This window comes from Antedon mediterranea, chromosome 1 (genome assembly GCF_964355755.1).
Source record: "Antedon mediterranea chromosome 1, ecAntMedi1.1, whole genome shotgun sequence".
Taxonomy (NCBI): domain Eukaryota; kingdom Metazoa; phylum Echinodermata; class Crinoidea; order Comatulida; family Antedonidae; genus Antedon; species Antedon mediterranea.
The window spans coordinates 39933448-39953043 of NC_092670.1; the positions used below are offsets into that span (position 1 = coordinate 39933448).

The window sequence follows — 19596 nt, forward strand, 5'->3', positions numbered from 1 at the left end:
AAGCAGCTTTATTTAATTGCATTATAAGCCCGCCAGTTTTCATTTCTCCTTATACATTTGTAAATCATAACACTTGACAGAAATCTACTTTTGTCGGTTTGAATGATATTTAATAATTAATATAACCAATATCTAATAAGTAATAATCATTTCAGTAATGAAAATTAATTTTCCCTATTTATATCCAATTCCATTGTTCAAAATCTCGTATTTTAATTACCACTTTTTAAAATACTATTTATAAGTTCTCATCATAATAATTAGAAAATAATTAATAATAATCTCTCTGTAAACCTTTTACAGTATCTGAAAACAAAACTGACCAAGTTTCCACCATCAACAGTCAAGGTTAGTCGATTGTTTTATAATTTTTCCAAGAAGTTTTTGATTGAGAGTCACTTAATTATCTTATGCGGCACTGGATAAGAGAGTTTGATATTTTGTTGTTGTCGACTCATGTTGAGGTAACTTTAATTAATTGTCTGAAAAATCATTAGAACTTTAGGAGAACCTTCTCGTACTTATATAAAAATTTAGTGTGGTGCGGATTGTGCAATCAAGTCAAAATATGGATTAATATACCTATTTAACTGTTGATTCGTCTATTTGTTTTTTAAATATTTTTATATAGTTTATTTTATATCATTTTTTGTTACTTTGGGAGTACGGAACCTGAACTCTTGTTATAGTGATTAGGTTCACTTTTAGGTTCCTGCCTACTCCCTTAGTTTCTGTGTTTTGTTTGTTTGTAACTGGTTTTTGGCAATAAATAATAATAATAATAATAATTTGATTATGCTATTTTTCTCCCACTCGTAGCTGTATACAAAATAATAGACAAAATAATAATAATGCGATTCCATTGCGATTACGTCATCGACTTACCAATTGTTAAAAAATAGGAGGAGTTCATCAACACGTGACACAGAGAAGCCTTCTCATTGGATACAGTTTAGCTCCAGTTTAGTCAACTCTACTACCGGATGTATACCGTATTGATGATGGGTACGTATGGGTACAGACAGACGTAGGGGCCTACTGAAAATCTTATCATGTTTTTTATGTTTACAAGTTCTTTACAGCACTTAATGAGTTAAATATTATGATTGAAAATGTAAATGGTTAAGTGTGGTGTTCTTTCAAATCGATAGAAGGTGAGAGAGTATATATGCCTAGAGGAAACGTGCTTATTATTATTAGTAATTTAAAGTAAAAACGTTTTCTGTTTTAGGTTATGTAAGCTAGGCTAAGTATGTACAGTATGGTGGTGGTATCCTGGAGGTTGTGAGCCTAGAGGCTAAAGGCCCTTCCTATGTGCCAATCCCCATACCACTGAGTGATGCCATACTCCATGGTGATACCACCAGTGACCTAGTTAAATCGGCCTCTTTTGTTTGGTTCTGCATAATAATGTTCTGAAAATAAGACATACCAGAAAACACAAATATTTCTTTTCACAACTAAACAACATGGTCATTAAATTAATTTATTTTGTATATTTTTTTTTCAGATTCGATAGAATCGATAAAGAATATTAAAATACTGTACAATATAAGTACAGGCCTCGCGTAGTAAATCCCCTTTGAATGCGTGATCATGGATCCTGTGGTGGCGGTTGCAATCGGTGTGCTAGCATTTGTTTTCATCATGTCCTTCGTTGGCCTAGTCTTAATATGCAAACATAGATACTGCCGTATGTTGGACTTAACGTTGAAAGAGACTGTATCCACGCAAAGGTAACAATTTTTTTAGAATATCTTAAATCATCTTTACTTTAAGTATGTTTAAAGTCAGTTATCAAGTCAAATAAATGATCATTTCATATTGTATTTTTGTGAGGGTCGCCAATTATCATCTTTGACCAGATGGACACCCTCGTAATTGTTCAAATAAATAGAAATAAAATGTACATTAATTGGCACATATACTTAATTTATTTCCTTTTTTATGCTGTTTTCTTACATTCAGAAATTAATTTTTTATGTTGTTTGTTACTTCTCCTCAGGCAAAATGTGACCCTTGTACACCATGCAGAGCTCCCTGAAGATTATGAAGTTGAACTAAATGATGTCTGTTTTAGTAGAGTAAACTTACCTGACTTAGATGATGAGTATGTGGATGATGCCTCGTACGTTTTTCATTGATTATTTTACCTTTTTTATATTTTTATAAAGCAGAAATTTTGTAGTAAAATTAAATTAGAATAAACTGGTCTAAATACAGATCCTGTAAATTTTTTATTTTAAATTGTTTGTGAATATGCCATTTTAATGTCACATAATAGTTATTCACTTGTTCTTTTCAGAGGCCTAATTCCACATGCGATTGAAATTTTAAAAACTTGCCATCTACTAACAGAAAAATTAGTTGCTATGACAATGGGAAGTAAACAACCATTAAAATCGCCCGATTGTTTAGGTGAAATAGTTGCCGTAGCAAAGAGAATAAGCCCAAGGTAAGTGCTTTATTGAGCATAATATAATTAATTTTAAAAATCAACCGACAAATACTCCAACTCTAGACAAGCACTACAAACAAAAATTAAATTAAAATTACCAAAAAAAAACCAGTAATAGTAATAATTATGATTTAAAACTGGCAATTAACTTACTCCAAAAGTAAACTTTAACGATCTTGGTTTTCAGAGTGGATGATGTAGTTCGCTCCATGTACCCACCAATAGATCCAAAATTGATTGAAGCAAGGTAAGAATTTTAAGTATTGTATTTAAAATTGTATTTATTTTAAAATGTTATTGTAATGAAGTGAGTGCAGAATCTGTTTGGACTTTAGCCTATTCTCACTTTTGTTCTTTGGTCGAATAAATAGTATTTTAACATTATTTGATGTCTTTTTCGTTTTGTTGACTTAATTACATACTTGTTTCGCAACAATCCCATTCAGTAGCTATACGCACTATTATGAATTATTATTACACCATTGAACACTTACAGATCAGCAGCTCTGATGTTGTCTGTCAATCACTTGGTCCTTGTAACAAAGAACGCATGTCATGTGACAGAGAATCTAGAATGGATTGATGCATCATTGGAACTTATGGAAAATCATCAGCAAGTACTAAGAAAAGCATCACTAGCGTCGGAAGAGGATTCAAGGACCGGATCGGTGTCGTCAGCGACGGAGAGCACAACGCAACAACCTTTAGTAGATGAAGAACAATTCGCAGAATTATCTGCTTCACCTGTTTAAAGCTCTGTCCACACTATCAAACCAAGTGTAATGTGCCCAAATATGGTAGTGATATGCCCAAATATGGTAGTGGTATGACATCATCGTGTCCATATATGGGCACATCACATTTTTTCACATAAAGTTTGATAGTGTAGACAGAGCTTTATGCTTGTAGTGTTATTTAATGTAAATTTAAAAAGAGGTTGAATTTATGAATTATATCAACTTGAAGAAAAATCAGTTATGTAATTTGTTTACATTGCAACTGTTACATCTTTTTATCGAAACACAGAAACTTAAACAACATTGGAACTGAACTTAATGTATGATGCCACAATGTTTAGTTTGTTATCGTTTTTTCATCCATAATAAAGATATGAATAATAAGGTGATAAGTGAGATTTATATTTTTATGCAAATGTTTATTATTGAGATTTTCCTCTTTAATAGTATGTAAATAAGCACTGTAAAATAGCAATTTTATTTTTATATATGAAGAAAACAGTTACAAAGGTAAAGGGTTTAAATTAGCATATTGTTTATGTGCTTTATGTTATGATTGTAGGAAGAGTAAGTTAAAACAAATATTTTATTTCTCAATAAGCATGTTTTACAGTAAACAAAAATGATTTCTATAGTTCAATTATGATTATTATTATATTTCCTGCTTTGAGTAATACAGTATAACATTTCTTGAATTTTTCTCAAGGGAGTTTATATTTACTCGGTCAATATAACACTTCCATAAACCCCTGATAGGGAATTATAACGTTTTGATCCTTGAATCGGTAGTCATGTGAAGACATTTCATTCGCGTTCCCGTATTTATATACATATTTAAATTATTTAGTTAGTTTTGTAATTGAATATGTAAATTAAAGTGGAATGCATCATTTTATTTTTATGATTTTTCCCCGAAATTACATTCAACCACTTAAGCATTCCCAATGGTAATACCAGTTTAATCCTATAGTCCTCTAACCTAATGGGTAAATTAATTTAAAGTTTTTTTTAGTGTGTGAATTATTACTGGCTGTGTTAAGTATTTGATATTCCAAACTGTAGTAAACGCTGTTTTCATGAATTCTTACAGTTTAAAATTAGACGTTTCTTTAGTGGTGAGAATTTTGTTTTGTTTTTGCAATAAGTTTATAGTTATTCAGGAAAGAAATACAGCATTGTAACAACTGTAGATGTTATGTAAATTCTATGTTTTCATTCCAATTTTAATTCCAATTTAGTAACTACTATAGATTGAACAAAACCCCACATTCAATTGTCGTATTCGATTGGGAGTTTTACCGTTGAGAGTATACTTATTTAACGGAGTATTTTGAGCGTTGAGGTTGTTCTTTAAGCTTGGTTCCCACTAGAACGTAACGCAAGGACGTAGACGCAAGTCAAGCGAGTAGACCAATCACATGCGACTGTAATATTTCATTGCTTTTGATTGGTCAATTCGCCTGCGTTGCGTCTTACGTCCTTGAGTTGTGTCCTAGTGGGAACCAAACTGTAAGAAAAAGCTTGCGTTGTTAACGTTTTCTATTCAAATGATGAGCACAATCCGTTTACGATTTACCATTCGAATACAAAAAGTACTCAATTTTTAAGGCGACAGCGAAAGTTTCCAATCAAATACGACAAGTATGTTGCAGATAGATTTACACTTAGTAAAGTTTACAGTACTTAAACAATAATTGCCTGTAGTTCTGCAGTGGGTTGTGAATGATTTGTTTTGACGTTGATTGAAACAAGCGGAATATGATTCTATAGGCCTACGCACTAATTACGCAATAATATTGGTTTTTTTTTGCCATCGCTCAGTTCCAAAATGCAACAGTTTAGGAATGGTTCAATTATTTGTTTAAAAAAGAGGCTGCTGTTTTTGAAACACTCATATACCTGTATTTAAGTTTTTTATATGTATATAGCTGTATTTTGTATTAAATAAAATATAGGCCTAACTCACTTTTTGTGTTTACTTTTATACCTACTGTAATAAGATTATGAAAATATAAGATTAAAGCTTGGTTCCCACGACCGACGCAACATAAGTAATTTGACCAATCACAAGCTATAGATTATTCTAAACCTATAAAGATAAACAAAATAAAAGAAAGCACAAACCAAAAATTAGAATACAAAATTAAATGAATTAATGAATTAACTGTTGTTAACTTGTGAATACAGCAGATGCAACTGTGAAGCCACAAATTCTACATTTGTTCACAGTTTAATCAATAATATTCTTGTACATGTACAACTTTTTTTTTTTTTATGTTGATGTATAATGAAAAATACAGTTTTATATTAAATTGTAAAGTAACATATGTTTAAAAATGTACATAATTATTGAAATACTGTAAAATCAATACCGAGTCTGTTAACGTTTTTAGTGATTTGCTGACGTTTACCCGAGACAACGTTGACCAAATACTTTCGAAAACGTCATCATTTCGACAACAAACGGCTTCTCCCTTTTGACAAAGTTCCTAACTTCACCAAAATGAAAGGGTATTGTTTTATAATACTTTTCATTACTTATGGAGTATCAACTGCATTGGACGTAAGAAAGGTATGTGGAAATAACTTAAACAGTTGGATAAAAAATACTGTAATAAAGTTATTAACTATATTGCATTTTTTTCAGAAATATCGATCTGCTGTTAGAGTCAACAAAGATGTACGTCCAAACGCACTGGTACAACGTGCGTTATATCATGCCCCACCCATAGGTAAGCCAGTTAAAAAGTTATTGCTTCATGTTAAAAGTATTTACGTTTAAGTCAAAATTGCATTCGTTATTGTTATTTAAACTTTATTTATAAAGGGTAGCCCTTCCAGCTAGCTGGACAGATTAATGACAGTTGATATTTAGGGGCCCTCTTAAATTCCAATAAAAAAATATAAATAACATTACGATAAAATACATTATTTACAAAAAATATTACAGAAAACACCTTTCTCACACGCACATGAGAACACGCAAACACCCTATCATATTATCAACGTCGTCTGAACTAATTCGTCAATGATTTTCTGGTGTAATTCACCGTAAGCTCCGTCTACACTATCAAACTTTATGTGACAAAAAATGTGATGTGTATTGACATATCACTACCAATTTGTTGTCAAACTAGTTTGATAGTCGATCTAGTTTGTTCCGTATGTATATACATATTTAAATTATTTAGTTAGTTTTTGTAATTGAATATGTAAATTGAAGTGGAATGCATAATTTTATTTTATGTTTTTTTTATGATTTTTCTCCGTAATTACATTTAACCAATTAAGCATTCCCAATGGTAATACCAGGTTATATTTAATCCTATAGTCCTCTAACCTAATGGGTAAATTAATTTAAAGTTTTTTTTAGTGTGTGAAATATTACTGGCTGTGTTAAGTATTTGATATTCCAAACTGTAGTAAATGCTGTTTTCATGAATTCTTACAGTTTAAAATTAGACGTTTCTTTTGTGGTGAGAATTTTGTTTTGTTTTTGCAATAAGTTTATAGTTATTCAGGAAAGATATACAGCATTGTAACAACTGTAAATGTTATGTTTTCATTCCAATTTTAATTCAAATTTAGTAACTACTATATAAAACCCCACTAATTTGTTTCTGTTGTATATTTAAAGATGATAGGCCTACAACATGCGAAGGTAGGTGTGGAAGAAAAGCGGAATCGGATCATGAACAATGTTACTGTGACTCAAACTGTCAAGGGCTGTCGGATGACTGTTGTGAAGATTATTCAGCCTGCTGTATGGCTCATCATTCAAGTAATCAAGTCTGTGGTAAGTAGGCCTACTGAAAAACAAATGATACTTTCACTCGATCCGACTACAAATGCATGCAGGTGCGCAAAGTGTAGTCTGCAGGTTTGAAGTTTGTCGACTGGTCTACTTATTAGCAAACTTTCCAAACCTCAAAGTGTGACTACAAATACTGGGATTTGAGTCGCTGAGGTGACAAATTTTAAAGTCCTGTAGTCACTACACTGGCAAACCAGATTCTAGTTTGAAAACTAAAGTTTGCTAGTGTAGTAGACAAACTTGTAGTTTGTTGATGTTGGTGGACTGGTCTACACAGTAGCACACTGGAAAAGTACAAAGCACATAGTTTGCTCGAGTTTTGACAAGGTGTAAAGTGTCATATCCATTAACTAAGCACATAACATACTTAATATCAATGTTACTAAAATACAGAAAAGCAGGTATTAACGCTTGTTTAATTGTTCTATAGGTGTTGACTCATGTGTTTCAAATCCTTGTTTGAACGGCGGAACGTGTACCGATGCGTCTCATCATTACGTCTGTGAATGCCCGTCTGGTTGGCACGGAGTAAATTGTGATGAAATCGGTAATTACTGCCGACAGTAGCCTAAATTACTCTTATGTACATTGTAATACTTTAGACCTATTTATTTTTTATTTTTTAGTTATAGAGAAATAAGATATGGTATGGTGTTTTCATGAACTCGCAAATATTGCCTGATCAGCCCGGCTCATAATGTGTATATGTTCTTGTTGCTATTTTTTATATGCGATATTTTATGTTCAACTTTATTTATATTATAATGAAATACAACATGTTTCAAGTAAGAAACGTATAGTATAAAAAGCACAGTAACCGTTAGGATCAATATTTATTACTGTAACCTAATTAATAATATAATTAAGTGATATAGTCACACGACCGGACATTACACAAAACGGCACACATTGACGTTTTGGTCAATAGCATTAATTAACATTTTTTTAAATTTGTCTCCAAAGTTATTTTGGCCTCCTTCTGCACACAATTTTTTTTACTAGTGTAATTTTCTTTATTCATAGAAAATACAATACAAACAATAGGTTGAAGACATCGTGCTTACTCTGTTGAAATCACACAATAACGTAATATAAATATAATAATGTGTTTATTATCCATATGCAGCTGTTAGCTGCACTGATAAACCATGTGACAACAATGGAGTGTGTTCTGAAGGAGCTGATGGTATAAATGTGTGCAAATGTCCACCTGAATGGGAAGGAGACCACTGCCAGTACAGTAAGATCTATTAGATAATATCTTATTATGATGGTTTGCATGAATAAATACGAGTACAAGAATAGAGAAAATCTCCACGTTTTTACACATAGGCCTACTTAGTTTCATTTCCACGAACGTTACCAGTAGAAATTGGTTATGTAAACTATAGGCCTATATGTTATGTTTTTAGTTTTAGTCTTAACGATTATAGGCAACGTCTTATAAAAGTCAAAGATGCTCTCCAGGTGGAATGCCATCCTGAGCTGAGTAGTAGTAATCAGTACAGTATTGTTTATTTTAATTATTTATGTAATTTTTTTTCTTTCTATGGACCAGAGATTCAGAAACTAAGATTGAATGAATAAAGATCGTAATTGCACAAAACGTTACGCTTCCAACCTCCTTAATGTGGATGCGGAATTTTTAAAATTATTATTATTATATCATATACTATTATTATTATTATATCATATACTATTATTATTATTATACTATTATTAAGAATATATATATAATAACCAACTAATTCACCGATAGAAGATTAAACAATACTTTTAATATATTGCCACATCGACAGTCTTACTGGTTTTTTTTATATATTTAATGAGGGTGATCCATCCACTATTGCTGATCATAGGGACCCTCAGAGGTTCACAAGACAAACATATACACAAGATGCTCTACATAAACAAAGTCTTATTACAAGTCTTTGGGAGTGGAGTTTGGTCCTTAGAAAAAATCCTGACATGTGACTGGACTTGAACCCAGGACCCTTAGAGTGGTAGCCAAGCATCACAACCACCAAGCCACAACTCCACTCACATGTTGATGCATGTTGTCGCGTACAATATGTTTAATTTGCGATTTTTTTTTTCATTTTAATTAGGAAAACCACGACCCACAATATCTTGCGAAGATAGATGTGGTCTGCCTATAGGACATGTGGAGGGTATGTGTTACTGCGATACAGCGTGCAAAGTGTATAGAGACTGCTGTAGTGATTATGGTGCTTGCTGTTTGGAGTTGGAACAAAAACAACAAAATGTCTGCGGCAAGTTTCATTTAGTTTATACATTATTATATAATTATTTCTCCAAGTTTTTTTTTTAAATATTGGCAGAGATTGACCTGGGGGAGTTTAAAGAAAATTGGCAGATTGATCTAGGAAGGTGTAAGAAAACGGGTAGATTGACCTGGGGAGGTCACTGATGATGTATGCGTAAAGGCAAGAACGGCGATAAATAGATACACATACATTTTTCTTACAGAAAACAAAAGTAAATTAGAAACGTTTTCATCCTAAACCATTCATACATTTTTAATGTCATCAAATGACGTCATAATTAATAGAATCATTGTATTGTCCCGATAGGCCTACTATTACTATTACTTAATAATTTAATTGGATTTGTTCATTTTTTGAAAATATTTTATTTTACTAAGGATGAAAACATTTTCGATTTCTTTTTGTTTCATGTACGAAAACTGTATGGTTACTGTTATCGTATAAACGGGTCTTCTTAATTCTAATAAAAACACATGCTCGTCTTATAGTTTATTTAGGATTGTATTGTTTTTGCACTAAATAAATATATATTTTATTAATGTTGGAATAGGATTGAACTCATGTGAGTCGACACCTTGTGTGAAAGGTACATGTATTGATGGGGACAATTCATTTGAATGCGAGTGTGACTCTGGTTGGCACGGGGAACGATGCGATATCAGTAAGTACAGTAGATCAGTCCTTGCTACAATGTTAAATGTTCTGGAGAACACATTCAATGAAGGAAAATAAACCATCCCATCCATATTCTACAGTTACAAAATTGTACATAAAAAGCAAGACATTGGTCAAGGAAAAGCGAGATTGATCAGAGAAGAGTGAGCTTGATCGAGAGTGAGATTGTTCAGGGAAGAGTGAGATTGATCAGGGAAGAGTGAGCTTGATCGAGAGTGAGATTGTTCAGGGAAGAGTGAGATTGTTCAGGGAAGAGTGAGATTGATCAGGGAAGAGTGAGATTGTTCAGGGAAGAGTGAGATTGTTTAGGGAAGAGTGAGATTGATCATGGAAGAGTGAGATTGTTCAGGGAAGAGTGAGATTGATCAGGGAAGATTAACAATCTTACAAAAGGGATACTTTTCTACCTTACAAGGAGGGTGGAGAAAAGAGACTACAGAAATAGTGGGTAAACTTATTACCCAGGTACAATCTTTTCAGCGCATACCATTATCATGTGTTTTATTTTCAAGTTAATTTAGACTGTAGTGGTGAGCCATCATGTGGTGATGGGGGAAAATGTGCAGTCGGGTATGGCTGTGTATGTGATATAGGATTCACAGGACCACGTTGTGAACCAGAGTCGTTAGGTAGGTACAGAGTACAACAAAATAAATAAGACTGCGCCCCTTGTCCTCATTAGACAGCTGTGTTGTCATTTTAATAAGTTGAAATCAAGCATAATCTAAGTAGCAGAAAGAACGATTGTAGTATCCACATCTTTTATCTATTATTGATGATTTTTAATGATATTGCAATATATTTTGATATAGTATTTTTATGCCTTTTTAGTGCTTATACAAATTATATTCGAAATGTTTTTTATCCAATAGGAGACCTACTAGATAGTGATTTAGTTCACTTTTTAGGAATCCTATCTCTACCTGGTTTTGTGCGTTGTTTTTTCTTTTTCTTTGTCCATGTTGTGTGAATAATTGTCTTTTTATGGAGACAAAATAAATTAAATTAAATCTTCGCTCTTCTGCCCACTGTTCCCCTTTGAATACAAACAATATCGGAAAAAAATAATCAATCTTCTTTCGACAGGTGAAGGCGAGTCTAAAACGAATGAGGAACTCGCATCAGATGTCACTCGATAATTCATGTTAAATTATGATTTCAACATGCAACCATACAGTTTCACAATGCGCTTTCATTTTTAAATCCTCCTAAAATTGTTAAATTTTAATGCTTGTTAAGCTATATTTGATTGCACATTTTAAAATATATACATTACCATGTATGAAATACTGTAGTATTTTTCATCCAAAATTGTTTGGATTGTTGGTCCAATTTAAAAAATCCAATGTTCAGGTTTCTGTAGTATTTTGATATTATAAAATTGGTCGAATACTGTATTTAGTAAGGTTAGTGTGTCTAGACAGTCTACAGTCATCTGAAAATAATTCAACTTGACAAGCTTAATTGCAGTCCTTTTGGTACTAACCATAATTTTGGGTTTCAATATTATATTAATTGATGCATTTTCATTTTGTGGGTTCAATTGTTATATTTTTATTCTAAACACTAATAAGCTCTTTATTTTTAGTTAGTGCATTTTCATTTTGCGGGTCCAATGGTAGTATCATTTTTTCCAATCACAAATAATTCTTATGGTACTGAACAGCATTTTATTGATGTAAAGGTGAATGACTATTACACATATTTTGACACAATAAACCAGTTTAAACCATCAAATATTCATTTTATTATTCAATGTTGTTATACAGACTACATCAATTTCTTAATGTTTGATCATACTTTGTTAGATGTAACTTAGCCATTGAGTGAGTACTACCTCACTTAGTTCTTGATTGCGCCATCAGCAGGTTGGCTAGCACTATGGTGAGACTTGGCCAAATGATCAGTAAACTCTTGGTATGGACCTTTAACAAACACAGTCTCCTTCCACATGTCTGGTGTTAGGTAAGAGTACGTCTTGGCAATCGCCTCAAAGGTTGCCTTGGCTATTAAACAAAAAAAATATATAACAATTATTCATACATATAAATGCTCGAGGGGCAAAGGTCAATTAAGGTCAGATAATTATGGGTTCAGAAACGAGGAATGTAATGTCTGTCATAGTGCAAAGCACTAAGAATATAATAAAAGTTTCATCATGTTTACCATAATAGAAAAGCCTTTTTAAAAGAATTATAATGTGGTTTAGTTGAGTACTCACCAAAGTTACCAAGAGTGGCGGTCTGACCGGTTGCAGAAGTGTAACAATCCTCAATACCTGCCATAGTCAGCAGCTTCTTAGGGACAGGAGCACTCACAATACCGGTTCCTCTGGGAGCGGGAATCAAACGTACAAGTACACTTCCACATCTACCAGTAATCTATTGAGAAGAAAAAAATACCTTATCAATTTTCAATATATATCAATATTGCTTCATGCTCATCAAGAGATGTCAATGGGTATTAAGATTTGGACAGCAGAACATTTACGGTTCAGCAACGAGGAATGAAATGTCCATAATCGTGCTAAAAGCACTAAGAATTATCGATTGTCATCATTTCCATAAATTATTTTGTTCTCCAAAGGATTAAAAAAAATAAATTTAACATCATTATTGAGCACCTTTAAGTCACTACTCAAAACTCACATTTTTGGCAGTGCCATGAGCAATGAATGTTGGAATGGCGCTATATAAATAGAACGATTGATTGAAAGCACAAACCTTGCAGGGAACTGTATGTGGTTTACCGATCTTGTTACCCCAATAACCACGACGAACTGGAATAATTGAGAGTTTTGCCAGGATGATGGCGCCACGGATTGCGGTTGCCACTTCCTTTGAACATTTTACACCTAAACCAATATGACCGTTGGAGTCGCCAATCGCAACAAAAGCCTGCAGTAGATAAAAACACAGATTAAAATCTACTCTCAATAAATTTTACAGTAAAGTAATAAAAATAGCAATGGAAGAATGTGTCAGGTTTATGATAAATATCCCTCAATGTACAGTATACTAGGGATGGGGAATCTACTCATCACGATTGTCCATTGCCGTTTTTACAAGCACATATGCATCCATAGAGTTGCATTAACTGTATTTATAGCTGAAGGCTAGAGTGTGGTCGGTGATAAGCAAAGTCTTATGTAGTAGCAAGAAAACAATTCCCGAGTTTTAAATTTGCCTGGATTACAGTATGCTACCTAGCCTTCCTTCAGCTTATAATATCTTTGAATATATATTGTAAAGCTTCAAATAGTTATATTATATAGCTATATTGACCTTGAATCGAGTTCTCTGACCAGCTCTTGTCTGCTTCTGGACAGGCATAATCTTGAGAACCTCATCTTTGAGTGTTGGACCAAGAAAGAAATCAATGATGTCTGCCTCTTTGATTGGCAAGGAGTGAAGGTAAATCTCCTCAAGGGACTTGATCTTGCGGTCTTTTACAAGACGACCCAATTTAGTGACTGGCATCCATTCTTTATCTTCTGCCTTTCCTCTACCTCTGCCACGTCCACGACCTCTTCCGCGTCCTCTGCCACGTCCACGTCCCCTTTCACCACTACCGAACCCCCCACGAAATCCTCCTCTACCACCGGCTGATTCTCCGTCTGCCATTTGCTGTTAAATTATTGATATCAACTTTAGTAAAAAACTTAAAAAGTAAAATAACTAAATTCGACTGCGCATTTTTATTTTGGTGATTTACTTGGCATTGCAGTACAATTATCAGTGGCAACGGACAATAGGTTGCCTTTTCTAAACTAGCACATGCTTGGTGAATATAATCAAATAATTTCGCGTTTTCAAAATAAAAAACTACAAATATAAATACATTCTTAAATTATTAAACTATTCATTTTATTCACAAGTAGTATCAAGATGTTAATAATGTTATGATTGCAAAGATTTTAGTGAGATTAGTGTAGAGGACAAAAAAGACGATGTCGCTTACGTGATTGTATGAACAAGAAAGAACGTACAAAGCGCCACCAATATTAATATATTAGGAGTGCGCCCTCTTTAATCGGGAAGAAATTACAGGAATTATTATTCTGAGCAGTTTTGTCAATCATACTCAAAATAGCATGGATTTAATGAATATTCAAGTATATCAAATAAAAACCCTTTTTATTGGTTTGTAGTAGACCAGCAAAAATTATCATGATGTAACAATAACATGGAAATTCCTTAAATGCCTACCAGTATATTTTTGTAATTTAGTCGCAATAAATAAATAAAGTCTTCAAACTGCAGATGTTATTGCAAACTGTTCGTAACTAACAAGTAAATCATTAAAAAAAATAAATTACGACGAATTTGCAACTGACCCAGGCCAAATTTATTTAACATTCAGATTAAAATAGAACAATAAAACACTTTAAAACATTTTATATACTTTTCATCATTAAAAAAAACCGTTTGAACTCAGACTGTAATATTGTTACTGTAATTTAAAACTAAAATGTTTGCACCAAATGCACTGTATTATAAAATGAGAGAAATGTTGACTTTCATGTCAATTATTTTGTTCCAAGCTCCCATGATGTCCCAAACTGGTTTATACCTCTGTCTACACTATTAAACTTTATTTGACAAAAAAATGTGATGTGCTCATATATGGACATGGTGATGTCATATCACTACCATATTTGGGCACACAAAAGGATGCTGTTACTGCAAACAATATTTAGTCAATCAATCACAATGTTAGATATTATTTAAACTGCTATATATACTAACACAACAGGCATAGAAATAAATTCCAAACCACCCGGTGATACACTGAAAATTATTTAATTAATTTTTTAAACGATAAAGATGAGGAAATCTGGGAGAATGAGAAAAAGTCGCCCCAACCGAGACTCGAACTCGGACCGTCTGCTTGCTATGCAGTTACCCTAACCATTAGACCACTGGGGCTTTCATGGTATTGTTCTTTAACTCGATCGGATAACGACCATTTAACATTCTCGGCGTGGTACGGTTGGAACACAACTATTCCTCAGTTGTACGCACGCACACCAGAGATCAAATTGATACGCCCTCATCTATAATTCAGTATATTTATTCACTAAGCGGGATCTCGAGAGATACTTTTATATATATATAAACACAACAGGCATATATATATACTGTTATATATATTATATTATTTTGTAAGACTCTGTCTACACTACAGACTATAACACACTGTTTTTTGTCAAATAAAGTTTGATAGTGTAGACAGAGCTTTAGAATTTTAATTGTTCTACATTCCAAGCTCCATTTTCACAAATGACCTTACAAGAGGGTCATGAATTTGTTTTAATATGTCTTTCACTTCGTCATCTTGAAGACCGTTCGGATAATAGTTCTGAAGTTCTTCAACGTACTTAATCCACACACAGTTTACGCAACCAGTCTCACAGCAGGTCTCTGGATCTGGAGCAGTTGGCTTCATGTTGTCATCTGTCTCTGCAACCCTGTTTTCTTCAAGATCTATTGTATTAGCGCTTCTTCTTGAACTGCTAAGATGCACCAGTGAAGATGAAGGCATCTTATTCAGCATTCCCGAGTTCCTAAAGTTTTGGAATAAGTATCCTCGAAGACAAAGATTTGAATTGTTCGTATTCAACATCAAACTGTTGCATTTTTGTCTTCTTATAACATTGTTTATCAAACCTGCAATGATTGGTCGCTGGTAAATCATAATGGACAAATAGATGAGTCGTTCAATGCCAATAAATAAAGATGTTAGTTGGTGACAGCTACTGCTCACTACAATTAAACACCAAAACAAATTAAGTACTGTACTATGCTGCTGTAGTAGTCTAGTAGTAGTACTGTTATTGAAATGATAAAATAGCAATTATCCAGCAACAAAATCGTTAGTTGACAGTTCTCGAGTAATAAACCTTTAACAACTAAAACACTGTCATTTTATCACTTCTTCTTATTTCAATAATATTTTGAAATTTCGATCTGCAGGTACCAGCTCGATATTGTCATTTGAATGAATTTTCATCCTACTAGGCTATATGATTTAATATTCAATAATAATATGCAAACAAATATATTCTTGAATATTAATGCATGTTTAAAATGGCAGTACATACTGGTAGTCGTTGAAATAACACTGAAATACTATTTTTATTTAAAATACACAATATCAATCCCACCCAGGCTGCCGGGGGAGGGGAGGGGTGCGGAGCCTGGGGTACCGGAGATCTGCCTAGAGGCGGCCTTTTTATTAGATAGCCTACTACTAAACTAGTATTAGCCACTTCTTATAATAATAGATACTTCGTCCTTCTTCTTCTTGGTGTTATTTAACCACACTCAGTATATTAGCTGATTTAAATTATATTAAAATATCACATAGGCCTATGTTATTATTTCACGGATCATTTAATCCATTATAAGAGAAAAGTAAACAGGTTTTTCTTGAAGTTTCGTTTTTTGCTGTTATCATCTAGTTAGCTGCATGTTGTGAGAAAGGATACTTGCGGCCCGAACTGATTTCATTTTAAAAATTAATTTCAATTATTAATAATTTGTATTCATTTAATGTTTAAAAAAATACTGGAAGTTTATTTAATTGTACAACTTTTATAAAAATCATTGTAACCCTTATGAAAGAAACCCTAATAAAGGCATATACGTACTATTTAATCGGTCCCCTTTTTTAAAATACGCTATTTTACAATCGTCCAAAGCCTATTTCGAGAGAGGGCGGTATATAGAGAATGTCGCCGCCTCGCGCCTCGTGTTTTTATATGTTGTGAGAAAAAAACCAGAAGGTTAAAGCCATTCAAACTACATTTAAAGTGCCTTGAATCGACCAAAATGGGGAGACAGAAAAAGATAAAAGCAGTTGATCCATTTGCATCAAATACCAGGAAGTCTAGTTTAAACCAGGAGTAAGTTTAGTCGCATTTTATACTAGCCCTACCTCTACACATTTATTATTCCACGACGCATGTTTGATATGAAAAGGTTACTTCTTTATTTAAGTCGTTTCGTCCTACTACTCACGAAACATGCATGACATGAAGAAGCATGGATGTGCCTCACATTGCATGTTTTTACATGTTAAAACTTAAGCTAAATTATAATGTTTAGCTTTGAAATGTAATTCAAACAATGAAATTAATTTAGATAATATATTAATACTTGCCTATCTAAACTAGGCTAGTCTAGGCCTAGCCTACACAGCAGGGAGTTCCCTCCTGTCCACAGAAAGCATGCAAGGACGTGCTGAAATTGTATTGTAGAGGGCGCTATGTTAGCATAGAATAGAAGTAAATAAAAAATAGGTAACTTATATGCCACAGTATTGTAAGTTAAAGCACTTATTCTTAAATTTCTTTTACTCACCATTACCTAGTGTTATTTTATGTTTTGAGGGTTTTTTTTCTAGTTCAGGAAAATGGAACAATCCACCAAAAATTAAAGAACAGAAGGCCTCTAAAATGCATCTCCTTATGGTACAGTCAATGGAAAACATGAAAAAACCCAAAGCAAAGAAAAATCCTGCTGAAAAAGGTAACAAAAAAGAGCAGTCACATTTTACTGTAGAGTAGTAGAAAAACTGTTAAAGTTAATTTTTGTAGAATTATCAATTTTTTCAATTAAAATACCCCCAAGATAAGGAGAGATAAAATATACTGTCTTCTCGGTCTAACTAATGAACTGTAGATTTGGTGTACACATCTAGCTCATGTGCACTTCAAAGAACCTAGTATATCTTTAGAGACCAGTAGGGTGTTACCCCAGTGTATTAGTACATCACAGCCACTGATCATAGCTGGGCTCTCTGGAATAGTCTTTGACTGAAGAGGTTACCCAAAATACTTTATCTGTATTGCTGCAATCCGTCTAGCAATGCTGTTCTTTCTGTCCTAAGAGTATAATATAAATTTGAATTAAATTAATGATTGATTATTTGTATTATAGATGAAAGCAGTTTGCAAAAGAAACTAAAAAAACGTACAGGTGAAACGAATGCAAGGTATTTGAGAAGGTTAAATAACGAAGCACATACGTTATTGTTAAACACAAGGATGCAGGAACGAATTAAAGGCAACACTGAGTTTCTACCACCAAAGAAAGGAATGAGCGACGCACAAAGAGAGTAAGTGATAAAGTTAAGCTCTGTTCACACTATCAAACTTTTATGTGACCGAGAGCTTAATAGAGTAAATTGAAATTTAAAATATCTATCTTATTTTCATCATTATTATACAAATAAATGATTTTTAATCATTTAGTAATCATTTTATTTAGAAGATTGAATAAAAAAAGAGAGAGAATGAGAAAGAAGAAAAAGGACCATGACATTCAACTGAAGGAAAGGGAATTGTTTACAGGTATGGTAGTTTATTGGAGTAACCATATTTGGTTAATTAACCTGGCTGGCACTTTGTAACCCTGTTGGGCCATAAACAGATGTAACAAGCCTGTAGAATGTATTTTTACAGGGCTTTTCTTTTTCAAGCGCAAGCAACATATTAGGCCTAACCTAATGGATACAAATAATTTGCCTGCTTGTTGGGTAAGAATGGCCAAACAAATGTCATGAGTTACCAGCACTTTTGGGCTGGTCTCTAGTTGGAGGGCGCTTGGACACCAGTTGGGTTACATTTTTTGATTTTGTGTATAAATCAGTCTTTTACAACTATTTACTAGATCATGTAAAATTTGGTGAGGTAACTACAAAACCTCCAGAATTGTTAGCTAAACCAAGAAACAGTCAAGAAGCAGATTTAAAGGTAAGCTATTAGAATCTTTTAAATTCTATGTTTTATAATTATTTTCAGCATAATAAGATTTAGTACATTTTGTTTTATGCAGGTCACATAACTACAACTTGTGTATTTTAACATATACCTATAAATAGTATTTTAACATTGCCTTTTGATGTATTTTTCTTTGTTGTTTTATTGTCTTAATTTTGCCAAGCAAAATGAATTTCCATTTTAAAGTGGACCAATAACATTTCTTGAATCTTATTCTCCAGCCTGGAAGAAGAAATCTACTGTTAAAAAACATTTTATCAAATTCGGATACAAGCTCAAAAGATGAGAAAGTGAATTCTACTAAGGCAACTTATGTGAAAAGATCTAATGACCAAAGAATAAAACAAACAAAAAAGAGGAAAAATATGTCAGAATCTGAGAAAAGACTGTTTGATGCCGCACAGACAGAAGCAATTATGGCTTACAGGAAAGTTAAGTTAGCTCAGATAAAAAATTCAAAAAAGGAAAAAGTACAAAAACAAACAAAAGATATGGATATATTTTAACAGTTACTGTTAAAATAGCTGATTTTTAATTGCACAGGGAAAAGACCACTGCATATATAACTAAATAATAATATGCTTGCCTTCCAATTGGCATGTCATTGGTTCAAATCTGATCTGGAAGAGGAACATCTCGCTGTTGTTTAATTTCAGAATACATCTACAGTACTTTTGAGATGATTTTTAATTGGTCATGTTTGTAATAGTATACATAATACAATAAAAATATATTTGTAGTACAAACTATATGTTGTTACTGGCATTCATTTATTCACACACAAATCAAGGATAGGACAAATGTGTCATTTTAATAATTTAGTCTAATTGATAGATTTA

At 32.9% G+C, this 19596-nt stretch overlaps 4 protein-coding genes across 6 annotated transcripts; 3 read left to right on the forward strand and 1 right to left on the reverse strand.

The window, feature by feature from the left end:
• The first annotated feature begins 1009 nt into the window (after positions 1–1009).
• Positions 1010–5160, forward strand: LOC140039718 (transmembrane protein 98-like). Its single transcript, XM_072085337.1, has 6 exons — positions 1010–1154; positions 1511–1736; positions 2006–2128; positions 2306–2455; positions 2646–2705; positions 2955–5160. Exons 2-6 carry the CDS (start codon positions 1597–1599, stop codon positions 3208–3210), a joined length of 729 nt encoding a protein of 242 aa, XP_071941438.1. The 5' UTR covers positions 1010–1154; positions 1511–1596; the 3' UTR covers positions 3211–5160.
• A 461-nt stretch (positions 5161–5621) lies between these two features.
• LOC140039747 (protein lin-12-like) lies at positions 5622–11683 on the forward strand. Of its 3 annotated transcripts, XR_011842577.1 has the most exons (10): positions 5622–5767; positions 5843–5927; positions 6833–6991; positions 7440–7556; positions 8136–8249; positions 9118–9282; positions 9848–9958; positions 10485–10601; positions 11059–11563; positions 11595–11683. XR_011842577.1 is itself a non-coding variant. In XM_072085371.1 (9 exons), exons 1-9 carry the CDS (start codon positions 5699–5701, stop codon positions 11109–11111), a joined length of 987 nt encoding a protein of 328 aa, XP_071941472.1. In that variant the 5' UTR covers positions 5622–5698; the 3' UTR covers positions 11112–11675. The 3 variants fall into 3 exon arrangements, 2 of the variants coding, with proteins under 2 accessions (XP_071941472.1, XP_071941462.1); XM_072085371.1 differs by having other exon boundaries at positions 10485–10603; positions 11064–11675; XM_072085361.1 differs by having other exon boundaries at positions 11059–11671.
• A 12-nt stretch (positions 11684–11695) lies between these two features.
• LOC140039738 (small ribosomal subunit protein uS5-like) lies at positions 11696–16278 on the reverse strand. Its single transcript, XM_072085353.1, has 6 exons — positions 16263–16278; positions 15265–15737; positions 13257–13598; positions 12696–12869; positions 12194–12353; positions 11696–11978 (listed from the first exon to the last, which is right to left on the reverse strand). Coding segments are annotated over exons 1-6 (1314 nt in total). The 5' UTR covers positions 16264–16278; the 3' UTR covers positions 11696–11814.
• Positions 16279–16713: 435 nt separating this feature from the next.
• Positions 16714–19429, forward strand: LOC140039768 (uncharacterized). Its single transcript, XM_072085379.1, has 6 exons — positions 16714–16879; positions 17380–17504; positions 17916–18093; positions 18246–18328; positions 18648–18730; positions 18979–19429. The coding sequence occupies exons 1-6, from the start codon at positions 16806–16808 to the stop codon at positions 19261–19263; spliced, it is 828 nt and encodes a 275-aa protein (XP_071941480.1). The 5' UTR covers positions 16714–16805; the 3' UTR covers positions 19264–19429.
• The last annotated feature ends 167 nt before the right edge of the window (positions 19430–19596 follow it).